The sequence below is a fragment of the Lasioglossum baleicum genome, chromosome 4 (genome assembly GCF_051020765.1).
Source record: "Lasioglossum baleicum chromosome 4, iyLasBale1, whole genome shotgun sequence".
In the NCBI taxonomy this organism is placed as follows: domain Eukaryota; kingdom Metazoa; phylum Arthropoda; class Insecta; order Hymenoptera; family Halictidae; genus Lasioglossum; species Lasioglossum baleicum.
Genome location: NC_134932.1, coordinates 4,040,602 through 4,054,864, shown reverse-complemented (window position 1 = coordinate 4,054,864; position 14,263 = coordinate 4,040,602). Strand labels below are relative to the sequence as shown.

The following is a 14,263-nucleotide window of genomic DNA, read 5'->3' as shown; positions in this document are numbered from 1 at the left end:
CCGATTTAGACGAAAGGTCCCACTGTGCGTCTGTTCTTGCTCTCCCTCCCACCAATATGGCGGCGGCCTTCCTGTCCAAAACACTGCAGATTGCTCAATTTTAAGCAAGCATAGCTCCTGAACCATTGATCCTACAGGATCGAAACTTGGATCTACAGCCGCCCCGTGTACAAATCCACTGGATTACATACCAAATACATCATAATTTATAGGAGAAAGGCACACACTTTGAGTCCGGTAAAGTAAAGAGCAGCCAACTGAAATGTCGAACAGAAAGAAAGCCGAATTAAAAATTGTAGGTTTATGGTAAGAAAATTACAAATATTACGGGTGCCATTAATCAGAGATTTAAGTAGGAAACTTAAAACTTGGATGTTTAATAGTACATCCGTTGAATCCGGTAAGAGAGACTGGATCGACGGTATAAAAGCAGTTCGTCCGCGCTTTAATCAGCGCTCTTGGAGAACATAAGTGATTCGCACGATATTTACGATCGTTTGCTATTCACGGATAGACGCGCCCGTACACACATACTTAAACACACGCACACACACATATACGCCAGTATGCCAGTTAATATTTCGCCGTTATAAAACTGGCGATAAAGACGTCTGAGCACCATGGCAAATTGTTTGCGCAGAAGAACGCGAAAGAGGAATAATGGTTCAATCGAGAGGAAAGTAAAATCCTGCCGTCATCCTGGCGCGTGGCAAACCAGGCCAAAGGCCTGGATCCTCGTCCTCCTCGTCCTCGTCCACGGAGAGGCTGCAAAGGATGCCAGGACCGGCTCAAGAGAGGCCCCGGGCGCAACGGCTTACCGACATCGAGCCACAGACTGCAAAAGTGAGTGAATCCTTCCATTATCAGTTCAATAATGTCTCGATATATGTATGTACGGACAAATTTCATTACACACGCTATTATCTGATCGTTGCCGCCGGCGTCGAACGTGGATAACGCGCTTTTGTAGTAAATAGTAAATTAGTTGTCCATGCTGAAGCTACAAGAACATTTGCTAAAAGAATTTGTTACACTTTACGAGTTCCAAAAGTTTGTCGAATTATGAACGAAATTCTTGTCACCTCTCAACAATTTATTGAGAAGGTCTCGACCGCTGATCGTCGATCTTAAAAAGACTTGCAAAGTAGAGTTTTAATAATTGGTTTACATGTATGATAGCTGAGATTGTACATGAAATTTCAACGGTATTTGACTTGCATGGAAAAGAGTATGTTCTCGTACGAATGGCTCGTCAGAGTTTGAATTATTACTGATTATGTAGGTCCAACCTATCCACTTAGATTCAGAGCAGAAATGGGAAACGCGAATTACATTAACGAAGGGTTGCGAGATCAATCTAGCCTGGGCAGACGGGAATAGCATCGATCCAAGAAGGGGAGACACGGTTCGGAATTGATTTTGAGCAATCTGGGGCGATTTGATTCAAATTGTACTAAAATAAGATCGAAATATTTCAATCAACTAATCAAATCGGGGCAATTCGAAATCTAAAGATATCAATCTGGTCCATTTAGTATTTAGAAGTACGAAAAAAATCTACTTGGAACGAACAAACGAGGAGCAGGCCTGGTCAGGGTGTTAGTTGGAGCGATTCAACGACAAGACAGGTTATTCGTAACAATTTCGGGTCACTTGATACGAATTATATCTCAAGAGGTTCAGGGGATTTGATTAGATCAACCAGGTCTGAGGAACTCTACAGGAGCCAACCTAGATCTAACAGATTTAGGTCGAGCTTCTTCAAAGGGGAGAGACCAAATCAAATCAATGCAGCGTCGTGAAAGTCAAATTAGATAAATTCAGAATTGGGATACTTCTGGCAAAGGAACCACATTAAAGGGTGCTCAGACTCGATCACGCGAATTTGACCAATCTTGGAACTGTGTACATATATGGACGTAAACGTTCCTAATCGCAAGGATACCTATTCGAATTTTCCAGAATTTTTAGGGTTGAAACCAATTTCAAAAACACTTTTTGAGAAGAAATTGAGTACCTTTTAATATCAAACGGAATCTCAACTCTTCGTTTTCACGAGATTTTGGCGAGCACTGTATAAAGCGAGAACATTCAAGCATAATTTCCCCTGTGAAAAATGAGAACTTGCTAATTAAAGCACGGCGCTTCGCACAATGTTGCGTGCCACGTCTACGCACGACGTTTAATTAAAACTGATATTACATATCAACTGGATCATATGTCTAATAATTAATTGCGACTGGTGTTATTGATTTAAAGTTACCAGGGACCATAACTGTTAGAACCAAAAAGAAGCAAAGTCATAGAAAAACAAGTATTTCATCGAATACTTCGTCAATTGTCGTGCATTAAAAGTTGAAACAGTCGCTCCATACTCGGCAGCACAGGTTGATCGCATTCTTCGCTTACCTTGATCTTCCTTTTGTTTTTGTTTTCGTTTTGTCCCTGGAGCGTACCAGCCGCCTTTCTGTTAATTACTTGCGTGACCCTCGCTTGACGTAGGTCGGAAACCGCATCATACATCATCCTTCTTCTTTTTTCCCTTTCTTTTATAATCATCCTCGAAATTGTGTCTTCGTTTAGCTTTCTCCAGAGACCGTTTACTTTCTCTTTTTGCCGAGGAATAATCATTTTCATGTATCAGACTCGCATCGTCATTTCGTTCCAGAAAATGTTTCATAAATGTTGCCGGTCCGTGTCATCATCATCATTTTCTGTAATTTGGAAGAACGGACAGAATTGAATTTACCTCGGAGAAATTGAATTTGCTGGATTCTAACACGCATCCAGCCGGCAGTTTTCTTTGTTCTTCTTTCTGAGAAATCGCGAACGCGACTCGGCTAAATTGTTTACAACACATATCGAGAGTTTCTGCAGATAAGCTGTCAACAAAGACACCCAACATTGTCTTACAGCTTCGCATGGAAACTGACAGAGAGTCCGGTTTCTTTTTGATCACGCCTCATGAATAAAAACGTTCACACGTGGCCAAAGGCGGGGACAAAGCGTGCTTGTTTTTCCGTGTTTTCGTTTCTTCTCGAAGTCGATAAGGAACCGGCGGTCTTTGCGCGTGGTTTTCGGAGGGGCAGCTAAAGCCGCATTCACGGGAGAATGCGGAAGTTGCTTCTATTTCGCTCTGGTCTCGTTCGTCCATCTCGCTAGCGTGAGAGCAAATCGATAGGCTTCGCCGCTACCGTCGTACATATACGGGGTGTCCGTAGTAATCGCGATACCATCGGGAAATTTCATTTTTGCTACACCTTCGTGATCAGGCTCGAATTCCTGCGCATCGAACCTAACTGCGCCTGATGTAGACGGCCGAAAAATCGATTTCATTTTCACATAAATGGATGGTGTATGCAACCTTTCTAAAATGTTTTTCTGAAAGCGTTTCACGAAGTTTGCAAAAATGAGACATCTCTATTGCAATTTTTGCTATCAAGCGCTGACTCGAGTTTTCTGACCTTTGGTCAGCACGAACTTACTATTTTTTTTTTATTTTTATCGAATATTCTTTAAGTAATTTATGTTCTATTGCAAAACTTTTCGCGGAATTATGGATTCTCCCTGGAAAATGTGGCACTACATCTTCAATCTTTCATCTTTCGACTTGTATGCAGATGTGAATGCATTTGTATGCAGCCGCGTAGCCAACATCCTCTCGGGGAACACTGATCAATTCAACGGAAGCTGCCTATTAGGTTGTTGCATATGAAATGTTCAATTTTTAACAGTAACGTTATACGTACATAACTTTCTTCTAACTAGATACGCATCATAATGGGAGAGGCTTAATTGCTACAGTCGCGTGCAGTTTCGAAGCAACCGCACGAACTTCGTAAACGAGTGGTACAGCTAAATAAGCGTTTCGTAATAAGTTCATCGTCCGTTATTGGGTCAACTGGATGTTGTCGCGTGACAATTGAAAATAACATAAATAGCAGAAAACAAGGGGTCATTATTCGACTACTTTCTAGAAGACGTGCCATCTTTCAGTAACGGAAGAATTTGATTAATAAAATTATAATTATTAGACTACGGACGTTCGTGCACATAAAATATGCAAAAGGCATTTGCAAATATGCACGAAAAATATGAAAACATGCACGGAAAATATGATCAGAACTAATACAAAAATATTTATACGGAAACACAATAAGTTACTAGTAATTTTTCCATGTTTGTAGCATCTTTATTGTGGCTGGAAGAGTTTCTAAATGTACTTTTATAAACGTCAAATATTGTGCAACTTTTGTCTGTTGCAAGATGTTCTGAAAATCGTTCATGATCAAAATCTTCCAATTACCTATTTACAGAAACAAATTAAAGATTGTGAATGAATAATTTTACTGTTTCCAGATGTTAAGAGAAAAGAATAGTCGAACCTCTTTATTTTGTCCAAATTTTCGGCATAAAATATTAGAGTGGAACAAAAATCTTAGCAAAATATAGCAAAATTATATAAATGAAATATTATATGTGCATATGCACATGGTAGAAAACATATGCAATATGCAAAATAATATTTGCACATCGAAATATGTATTTACATAAACATCCGCAATCTAATAATCATACTTCGGTGTAACATTGATCACTGCGGGTCCAAAAGTGATGCGATTTCAGAAAGGTTAGAAGACTTTCGGCCGTGAATAAATTTAAGAAGAATTTTGTAGACCAGTCGGGATAAATATCATACGTAGCTAGTAACGAGCGTTTCATGAATTTCACTGGCGTCCAGAACGTGTGTTGGCTCTGCGAAGCGGGCAAGAACCAGCCGACATATGCGTTCAATGCCGTTGCTAGTAGACATGGATGAAAAAAGGAGCATCCGCGAAAGAAAACACGACGCGGCGCGCCACGCCGACCTTATGAACGAGCGCGTTCCATCCGAGCCATGAGAAATACGCACTTTCAGACCGCGCGATTAATTAGAATCTTCTTACGTGTTCGCGATTAAGACATGGGCTCCGGAGCCCGTTCCATCGAATGCAAATGGAAAATTCATTAATTTGCCGTGCAAACTTTGCTTTCTTCTTCTTCTTCTTCTTCTTCTTCTCGAAAGATTTATTGCGAGGTTTTTTATGCGCTCATTAACTTACGTTTCCCTTTCAAGCTTCGTGAGCATTTCGGTATAATTTGAGAAAAGCGTTTCTGTATAATTGCTATTCGGTCATTAACGCTTGGAACGCCACTTCTCGGTCATATATTTACTACAATCTATCAAGTCAAGTGAATTTTATTAGCATCTGCGAGGTGTGAGAATGTTACAAAAATTATTGTTACGACTAACATGGTTTATAAATGTTAAATGCTTTCGACGCAACGGTTCGGTCATTTATTACTAATTATGAAGCAATTTTGAAGCAATTTAACATTTAACATTTATTAACAGCAAATACGATCGATAGAAGAAACATACTTAACATGGTTTATTCTAGTATTTTTGAGTTGTTTTGATCTTACGCGACGTTTACGGGCACTGCTATGGCACTCGACGTGTTAATAAACACGAGCTTTATTACCAGTTGGGAGGAATTTCCTTGAGCATTGTTTCTGCTCCGAAGTATTTCTGCTGAGACATGCTCTTTTAGGTGGGTTCATATGTAATTGTACTTATTTTACTCTTGTGAGTGTTTGATTCACTCGTCGAGCTGTCGCACACTGGTCCGAATCGAGAAATTTAGTGACTTTGTTATACATAACTAGACTGCGGATCTTTATGGAAAATAAAAAATGTTTGCATTGATTGCAGGGGCCACAGGAGCCAAATAAAAATTCTATTCTTCTTTTAATTATCCTATTAAGATGAGACTAATATATTAATGTCCTTAAATCTTTTTAATACCTCCACTGCTTTAAATTGTACGATTTTCTTCATTTCCGAGGTAAGCAATGTTCAATGATTAGATAACGATACGAGAAAGTTCGTTTTTAGGCAGAAGTCACTGAATTTCTCGATCCGGACCACTGCATGTCGGTGAAAGAAAGTGAGCGTACACCCACACACTTGCGGAGACAGAAGATTTACCATTATACGAGATGATTAAGTTGTTACTGCGATCCGGTAATGCGGATGAGGATGAAGGAAGATTGAACCGATAATTTAAAGTTTAAGAAGCGGTCGAATCGCATTAGCGACGAGTTCAAATAAACAGGATGCTCCTTAATAGCTTTTTTATAGTTTTTGGTATCTTGCAAACGTGCTTCTCATATTATACCTTTTAATATTGTATTCCTGTCAGGAATTTTACCGGTACAAGAAACAAAAGATCTATCTAGCATCGCGTTCGTGTTGAAATTTTGTACAAAATATGTTAAACGGAAACGGCATACCTATTGTGTGCATCTGCATATCAATCGATGCTAAATTGCTTTCGTTGCGATTCTCCCGCATTTCTCCGTGATTCACGCTATCTTCCTTAATGACCCGCCTCCATTACATTTCTTAATGAAGAGGCTCCGATACGACGCGACGATTGCGAAACGAGAGATCCGCCGAGATGAAGCGGTGTTACTTTCGTAACTAATCGTCTACAGATGAATTTTAATGGTTTTAGATCAGTTTGTCTCGAGGAAAGCTCAGCATCTCTGAGCTGGAAACTTGTATGAAATAATTTAGTTTCTCTTGTAACTTCAGTATACTTGACAGTATCTTCTTAACACTAAACCTACCATTGCCGGTCAAATGACCGGTCTTATATCTTTAATTTTATGATTATTCAAATTATGACGTTGCTTACATGGAAAGTGACTCGATAAATTTCTTTATTCAACCGCATATTGCAATAAAAATTGCCCGAAATCTAAATAAATAGAGCCTTGTCATTTTTATCAGCTAAAATATTTAAATCGCTTTCAGTGCTCGGTAGTTTTAGTGTTGATATGTAATATGTTTGCAATATTGTACTTTTTTCCTTTATCATAATTATTGCTGGGTTGCGGATTTTATGCATTTATAAGAAAGTTATGTGGGTGCTGTTTGAAAAAAGGTAGAAAGATTAAAAATATTTTAGAACATCGATATATTATTTTCCACTTGACGAAAAGGTTAAACAACGAAACAAAGTTTTATTTGGCTTCTGTCTATTGCAATTGATACGGGAAGGTTTCGTTTTGCATAAAGATCCGGAGTCTAGTTATCAACATCGGTTATTAATCCATACTCGTGTAAGGAGGACTAATATGTATGTATGTATGTATAGTAGATCCACTAGTCAGTGAATGGTCGTGAAATGGTCAGTCTGTGGTCATACTATGGTCACTTGACGGTCAATCAATGGTCAGTTGACGATTACTAGATGTTTGGAGATTGGTCAATCGATAGTCTCTCGATGGTTAACCACTGAGTGACTACTCTGTGGTTGGCAGAAGAATACTGAATCTTAATTCTACTGTAAAACGCAATCAATTCAAACTTCTCAGGAAATTCAAGAAACCTCTGTACTTTCTATTTTAAAATCTTTACTGCACATTCTACAACCCGGTAACAGTCCCAATTAAAGAAACAACTTCTCGCGAAAATAATTATTCCAAATAACAAAGTTCTATTTTATTTTCCACGTCGACTTACAAGGGAAGGGCCCCAAGTGTCCGACTTCGATTTTGATAATTTTTTGTGAGATGATCCCTAATCATGTATGCAAAATATTAGGTGTAGTTACTCAATAGTTTTAAAAATATAAACAATTAAAGTTTCATACCTTGTTGATATACATACCATGCTTTGTAGCTCAAGTTTTCGAAGTTCAATTGTTTATATCTTTAAAACTATTGCGTAACTACACCTAATATTTCGCATACATAATTAGGGATCTATATTGTACCAACATCTCGCAAAGAATTATCAAAATCGAAGTCGGACACTTGGGGTCCTTCCCTTGTTAGTGGCAAGAGATCAAAGAGTATCGTCGGTACAGAATACAAGTGACACTTCGGGCCCGAAATTTTGATAAAAAGCGTGCTTTCCACTGTCTCTGCCTTTCGGCGTTTTTACGGCGAACAATATGATCAATTTGACCCGTTTCCAGGAGTCGTTTGGTCGTTCAGTTTTCAGCGAACCAATTCGAGCGCCGCGGTTTCGTTTCTTTCCCTTTCTTAAATGCATAATTTCAAGCATAAAATCGAGCAAACGTGTCACTCGATCCGCTCGAATGATTAATAAAATGAAAGTCACCGCTTTCTCGTTGGTACCTCTAGCCAACGCCGGATTGATTAATAGAATGATTGACGATCGTTTTCCATCGAAACAGATCCATGGGCGGCCGAGCTGGTTCTAATCGCGGATGCGCTGCTCCGAGCGTTTATTCCGTCGGTTGTTAGCATACTGGCGTTGGTAAAATATTGTGGGATGGGTTTTCACGCTCGACAGGATATTCCAATCGGCCCCGGTGCGGTCCGGTCCGGCGCGCCGCTCCGATCGGAAGAAAAGAGCAGACGTAAATAATGGCGTGCGAAATTTTATGCCCGCAACCAGAAATAGAACATTTCTTGAACGGTCGCGGGCTACCGTCACGAAGAAACGGGAAAGTCTTCGGGAATGCCGACAGAAAAACATCCGTGAACATTTAATTGCCATTTTTATTTTTGACTACACGCCGACAATTTATGACCACGTGCTAAAACATCGGATACGGCGGGATGAATTGCCGATGACACGTGTGCTTGCCGGGTAACGGGAATCTAGACACACGCGCGAAAATAGATGTGTTTCTAGTAATTAGATAGGCTTTATGCATTATTTTATGCATTTATGACAAAAATGGGTACGTACAATTTAAAACAGCGGAGGTATTAGAAAGATTTAAGACCACCTGTGTATTAGTTTCACCTTAATAAGATAATTAACAGAAGAATGAAATTTTTATTTGGCTCCTGTGTCTTGCAATCAATGCAAACATTTTTTATTTTCCATAAAGATCCGCAGTCTACTTATAACAGTTGTTGATGAACAATTATTCGATGAGATAAATTTGTTTCGACCGCTCATAACAGCTATCAATGAGAGAAGTTCATTTCGATCGCTCATAACAGTTATTGATGAAGGAAATTTGTAATAGTTATTATTAAATAGTACAACTCTCAAGTGGTAGACAATCAATTATCAAAGACAGTTAACAAACAGATTTTTTGTTGTTCTTATGGTCTGTTGATTCGTTTTGTGGTACGAAACCTTCTCAATGAATTTCACAGGCTTGCTCCATCCGAGAAAGAGTAGACAACTCAATAAATAAGCAATCAAAATGAATTTTCTCATCAATAATTATTACTTTACAAGTGAAAAGAGATACGATCATCGCGCGCGATAACTATTATGAACGTTCGCGGTCGGCAAAGGATAATCTCTTTCCACGAGATATAGTAGAATTTTTGTAAATGCCCGTACAGCACGAGCACAATTAAAACGCATTTATTTGCACCGCTGCTGACGCAATAAACGCGAAGGACTGAAAAAGCAAGTCGAGTCTTTCACGAAACGGAATGCAGACAAAAGGGGGCGGCCTTTGAATTCCTACGGTCAAAGGAAGGCTGGTCCTTGTTCAGGATTATTGATTCGAGAGTGCAGCGACGAAAAAAAGGGCGGAAGCGAGAAGCATCGTCATATAGTTTTTCCGAGGCGTCATTCTAACGAGGATGGGCGCGGTTGGCCTGCGTTTCTACGTGTCTTTCGCGGATTGAATCCCCCGCCATTCGCCCCGCGTCTCCGTTATGGGGCTGCATACAGGGTGACTCGTGAAAACCGGACACAAGAACAGCGAACGCAACTTTGCCCGTGTTGCATGAATCACGCAAACGCTGGCGAAGTCAATACTAATATGTACAGAGCATTAAGGAGGTCTTCTGGTCTGAAGAGTCATTTTGTAAGTTTTGTCATTTTGGAAATTTCTGTGAAGAAATCGGACGACTGTGTTCTCTACATATTTTCTACTATTTCGACTATATGATAGAATATTTTCAAGTCAGTATCATTCAAATTCTAACTACACATACAGTTGCAAAGTTCTTGACTAAAAAACCCCCTTAAACGTCATTAACACTACACGTATTAAGGTAAAATAGAGCCCAATTTTTTTATTCAAGCAATGAACTTTAATGGATAAGATATTTTCGCTCCTGTTCGATGATCTTCTGCCAAAAAGAATACAGAAGGAAATATTTTATTGATTAAAGTTCATCGCTTGATGAACCGAAATACCGAAATTACTTTCTTGTCAACCCAATCGATAAATATGCGTAAGAATGTTCTATTGTTTTATTTTTGTGAAATTATTTCATGAAGTTCCAAGGACGTTTCATGCTAATCAAATTATTTTTTTGTACTTCCTTATTTTATAACATTCAGTCAGCTTCGCTGACTTAAGTGTTCGAATTGCGCGAGCGTTCTCCGAGAATAATAGTACGTTGTTTGCCGAAGACGATAGAAATTCATGATTCCGCGGAGTTGTGTCATAGGTGAACCTCACTGTACCGATTCCCTCATAAATAATAGAGTAGCTCCGCTATACGTAACGAGATTAGAGAATCTAAGGATCAGCGGGTTAAAACGATTCGGTAACCTTAAGATTTCTTATCCGCGCTGCCATTACCTATTGTCTCGTCGCTTTAGACGTATTTTGCCGGTTACGCAAAGGTGTTGAGCTCGTTCATTCACGTGTGTTTAGCGTATGGAGATTCCCATTTGTAATTTGTTAAAAGCATTGCACTGCGGTGCATTACTACTGCAACTGTGAAGTATCTAGAATAAAGATGACAGTGAACAGGGAGAAGAACGACACAGTTTCGGGACACAAAGGGTGAAACAGTTTTGCGCGACGTCGGTGACGAAGGTCAAAAAATACATATACGGCCAGCAAATAAAGCGTGGAAGGATTCTCGTACAATTGTGTGGTTCCCGTTTCAGTTTTTCGCGATATCGTATCGGGGAGTTCCAATTTTCGTATCCCGAATCTCAGTTTGCCGCTGGCTTCGCCCCAGTTTCCACCCTCAAGGTTGCCATTATTATTGTTTGATTGGATGCGTTACCTGAATGACCCAGTTTTTGCTAGAAACTATTTCCATCAGGCGTTATTGTGCTGCCGCGCGGGTGCCGCCTCGAAAGGCGGAAGACAGTTGCCTTCTCACATCAGCGACACAATGGACGCCCATATTCCACTTGCCTCCTTTCGTATCGACGGAGCAAATTCGCTTTTTTCCAGTCCTCGGTTATTAACTTACTTAACACCTTCGCTGGCGACGTTGCTTTCGGCAGCAGAGTCCTCGAAAGATCTTCTTAAAAGATTAAGTGTATCGCTGTAGGATATGTTCAACTAAGACAGCAATTTCGGAAAAAGATCAAGTATATCTGCATTTATTTACAAATACCAGAAGAATCTAAGAAGAATCTAATTCGGTATCACAGGCACGCAGTCTAACCTTCCGCGAACGTTGCCAACTCCGATGTTCTCCTTTTCTTTTGCATCAAAATCAAGTTCTGCGCCTGCGATGTTAACATTTCGGCATTAACGCGAATGTATGATAGATAATCCGGAAAATGATAAACGACATAGAAGTTGCAACGTAACGGAGATTGTAGCGCGAGGGGTTAAGAAAAATCGATTTTTCGGAGCGACCACATCGAGCTGGCCCTTGTAGCGGGGGGCTACCGTGGTTATAGGCTGGCGCAGCTCGAATTCGGGCGGGTAGCAGGGTCGCGGAAGGATCCTAGGGTATATCTGCGCGTAGCGAATCGGAGGCTGGCTAGTGACTTGGTGACCCAGTTTTCCGTGGAGCAGACGCGATCGCGTGGATCCGTATACGCGCGAGAGAGCGAGCGGGTAGCATCGAGTAGAGGCGGCTGGCTCGCGTCGCGGTGCAGCACCCTCCTCGCAATCCAGCGACGTTCATTCCCGGACGACGTCATCGGTGGGAGATCGCGGCGAGAGTCCTTTGGTTATCCCGTGGTCGATCTCGTGCCCCGACGTGTGACGGTCTCGTCGTCCTCGTCCTCGTCCTCGTCGTCGTCATCGTCGTCTTGGTCTGGGTCCTTGGTCGCCCTCCGTTGTCGTCGTTCACGTCCCTGGCTCTCGCGACGCCATGCGTCGCGTTGTCAGCCGCTGTGCCAGCTGTTCCAGCCGTCTCGAGGTAGTTCTTCCCGACGCTGCTTCACCCTCGACCGGGGCCCACTCTCTTCGCACACTATCCTCTCCCTTTCTCGCGTGAGATCCGCACTACACAACACCAGAGAACAACCTCTGTTCTTAATAGAGCTCGTTCGCGCGTGCCATGGGAAACGAAGCCGCAGCCGCCACCCGAGACACCGTGATCACCCAGACCTTCGGCTAACAGCCTAACCCGAGATACATACCAGGATCTCTCATGTGTTTAAGGATCTCGTATCGTTTTATCGAAATTTTCTTGGGAGGCGTTCAGGTAGTGTTCCAAATTCTCTATCGTTTATTCCCCTTTGCGTTTTGCGACTGTTTTTTCCGCTGAACACATGCATCCTCCCTGTTTTCATCTTTTCTCTCTGCCTTGTTGTATATTCTCGAACAGTTTATCCGCTCTCCCTCCCCTCTCTCTATCTCTCTATAGTTTTCTCTGTCTTGCTTCGTACCGATTGAATATTAGGATCATTTGTTTATCCCACTTTTCCCTCTGGTTTTTCTATTCCCATTTCGACTTTATTCCAGCGACCTACATGCCCGCGACGAGGTCGCGCTTAATGGACTCGTCCTGCGCGACGTGTCCTTGTTATCTTCCGTCCCTCCGGCTTTCCTCGCTCCTGGATCGTCAAATATTTAATTTCACGGCGTGCCGACTCCTTTTACGCATTCTCGCATGCATTTCCTGCCGTTTTTAAACTTCGAGCGAGTTTGTTCTTTTCTTTCGTTCGGTACACTTGGTTCTTACAATTAGTGCAACGTGTTGCCGACTTTCTGACAAATCATGAGTAGATCTCGGTAATATTTGTATTTTACGAATAGCGTATCACGTAATTAGTTCATTTAAAATTTGCTTTTCAAACGATATTCGATATCAGAGTTTCTAATGTTTACGTTCCTCATATATGTGCTATCGGAAGTTGTGGTATACTCGAACGGAACACGGTCTCTTCCTGCAAAAGTGTCTTTATGCAAAATGAAAACTTTTGAAAAAGTAGAAATTAACCCTTTGCACTCGGAGTTATTCTAATTCTGAAATATTTTCATTTTATATGGTTTTCTTAATTTGATCGATATATATATATATACACACACAAATAAAACTGACTATAATACATGGTACAGTACTTTCAGCAGTTTCTTAAAATTTGCAATACGTTTAGTAATTTACTGAATACAATTTTAATAATGCAACAAATATTTTGAACAATGGTATACGAATTATTAGCGGCGCTGATGATTTTGATAATGTTCACATTAAACTTGTAATTTCTCCTATTCGAGCTCCTCTATTAGAACGAAGAAACAATGTGATTAATTTTCCCGGTGAATAAAATTTTCTCCGCTTTTTGTGAAATTGAATTTTGCACGAGTATATATTCGTCGACTTTCCGCTCGCGTCAGAACTTTCGATACACTCTCTGCATAATAGCGGCATACTTGCATTTCATAACGGTAGAATAAAGTTTCTATTAATTTTCTGTCTTGAACTTTTCCCTTCGGAACTTTTTCCCTATCGTTGGAGAACTTGCCGGAGTTCCCCGGTACATTATCGCCGGATCAATTTTTCGCCTCGGTTCGCATGGCTTCTAGCAGTTGAACTCGCAGAGGACGATTGTTCCTGTGCCATTTTCAAACTAATTTGTGCTCGGCCGTTCTCGTGTCGAGAAGAATCGGTGGTTCGACCTCGTAAGATTTCACTATGCATCGATCATCACCTCCTGGACAACAAGTTGTCTGCGCATAACCGTTTTCATATTTCCTGCAAGCGTATTGTCTTTGTGCTCCTTTCTGTCGATCACGGATTCGTTTCCGTCCGATCGTTGTATAGTATTGTTGTAATTAATATAATCAGAGATCAACATGCATGAACGATTCCGGAACGCGTTGAAATCTGAGAAATTTGAATAAATTGGATGAACATTCAGCATTGTGTACTGTTTACCGTTCTAACATCGGTACTGTGTATATTATTGTCTATTTACAATTTGAATCGTTATGATTGATAACTGTTATGAGCGAACGAAATAAATTTCACTCATTGATAACTGTTATAAATAGACTGCGGATATTTATGCAAAATGAAAAATGTTCACATTAATTGTAGAACACAGGAGCCAAAT

The 14,263-nt window shown here is 40.6% G+C and overlaps 1 protein-coding gene across 5 annotated transcripts in view; it reads left to right on the top strand.

The window, feature by feature from the left end:
- The window catches only part of Cdgapr (GTPase-activating protein CdGAPr), a 38,224-nt gene that overhangs the window by 7,047 nt on the left and 16,914 nt on the right, over positions 1 to 14,263 (top strand). For 3 of the 5 annotated variants that reach the window (XM_076421347.1, XM_076421346.1, XM_076421348.1), the window contains exon 2: positions 641 to 843. In XM_076421347.1, the coding sequence (XP_076277462.1) occupies positions 775 to 843 (69 nt within the window). In that variant the 5' untranslated portion in view covers positions 641 to 774. The other 2 variants (XM_076421350.1, XM_076421349.1) reach the window with 2 other exon arrangements.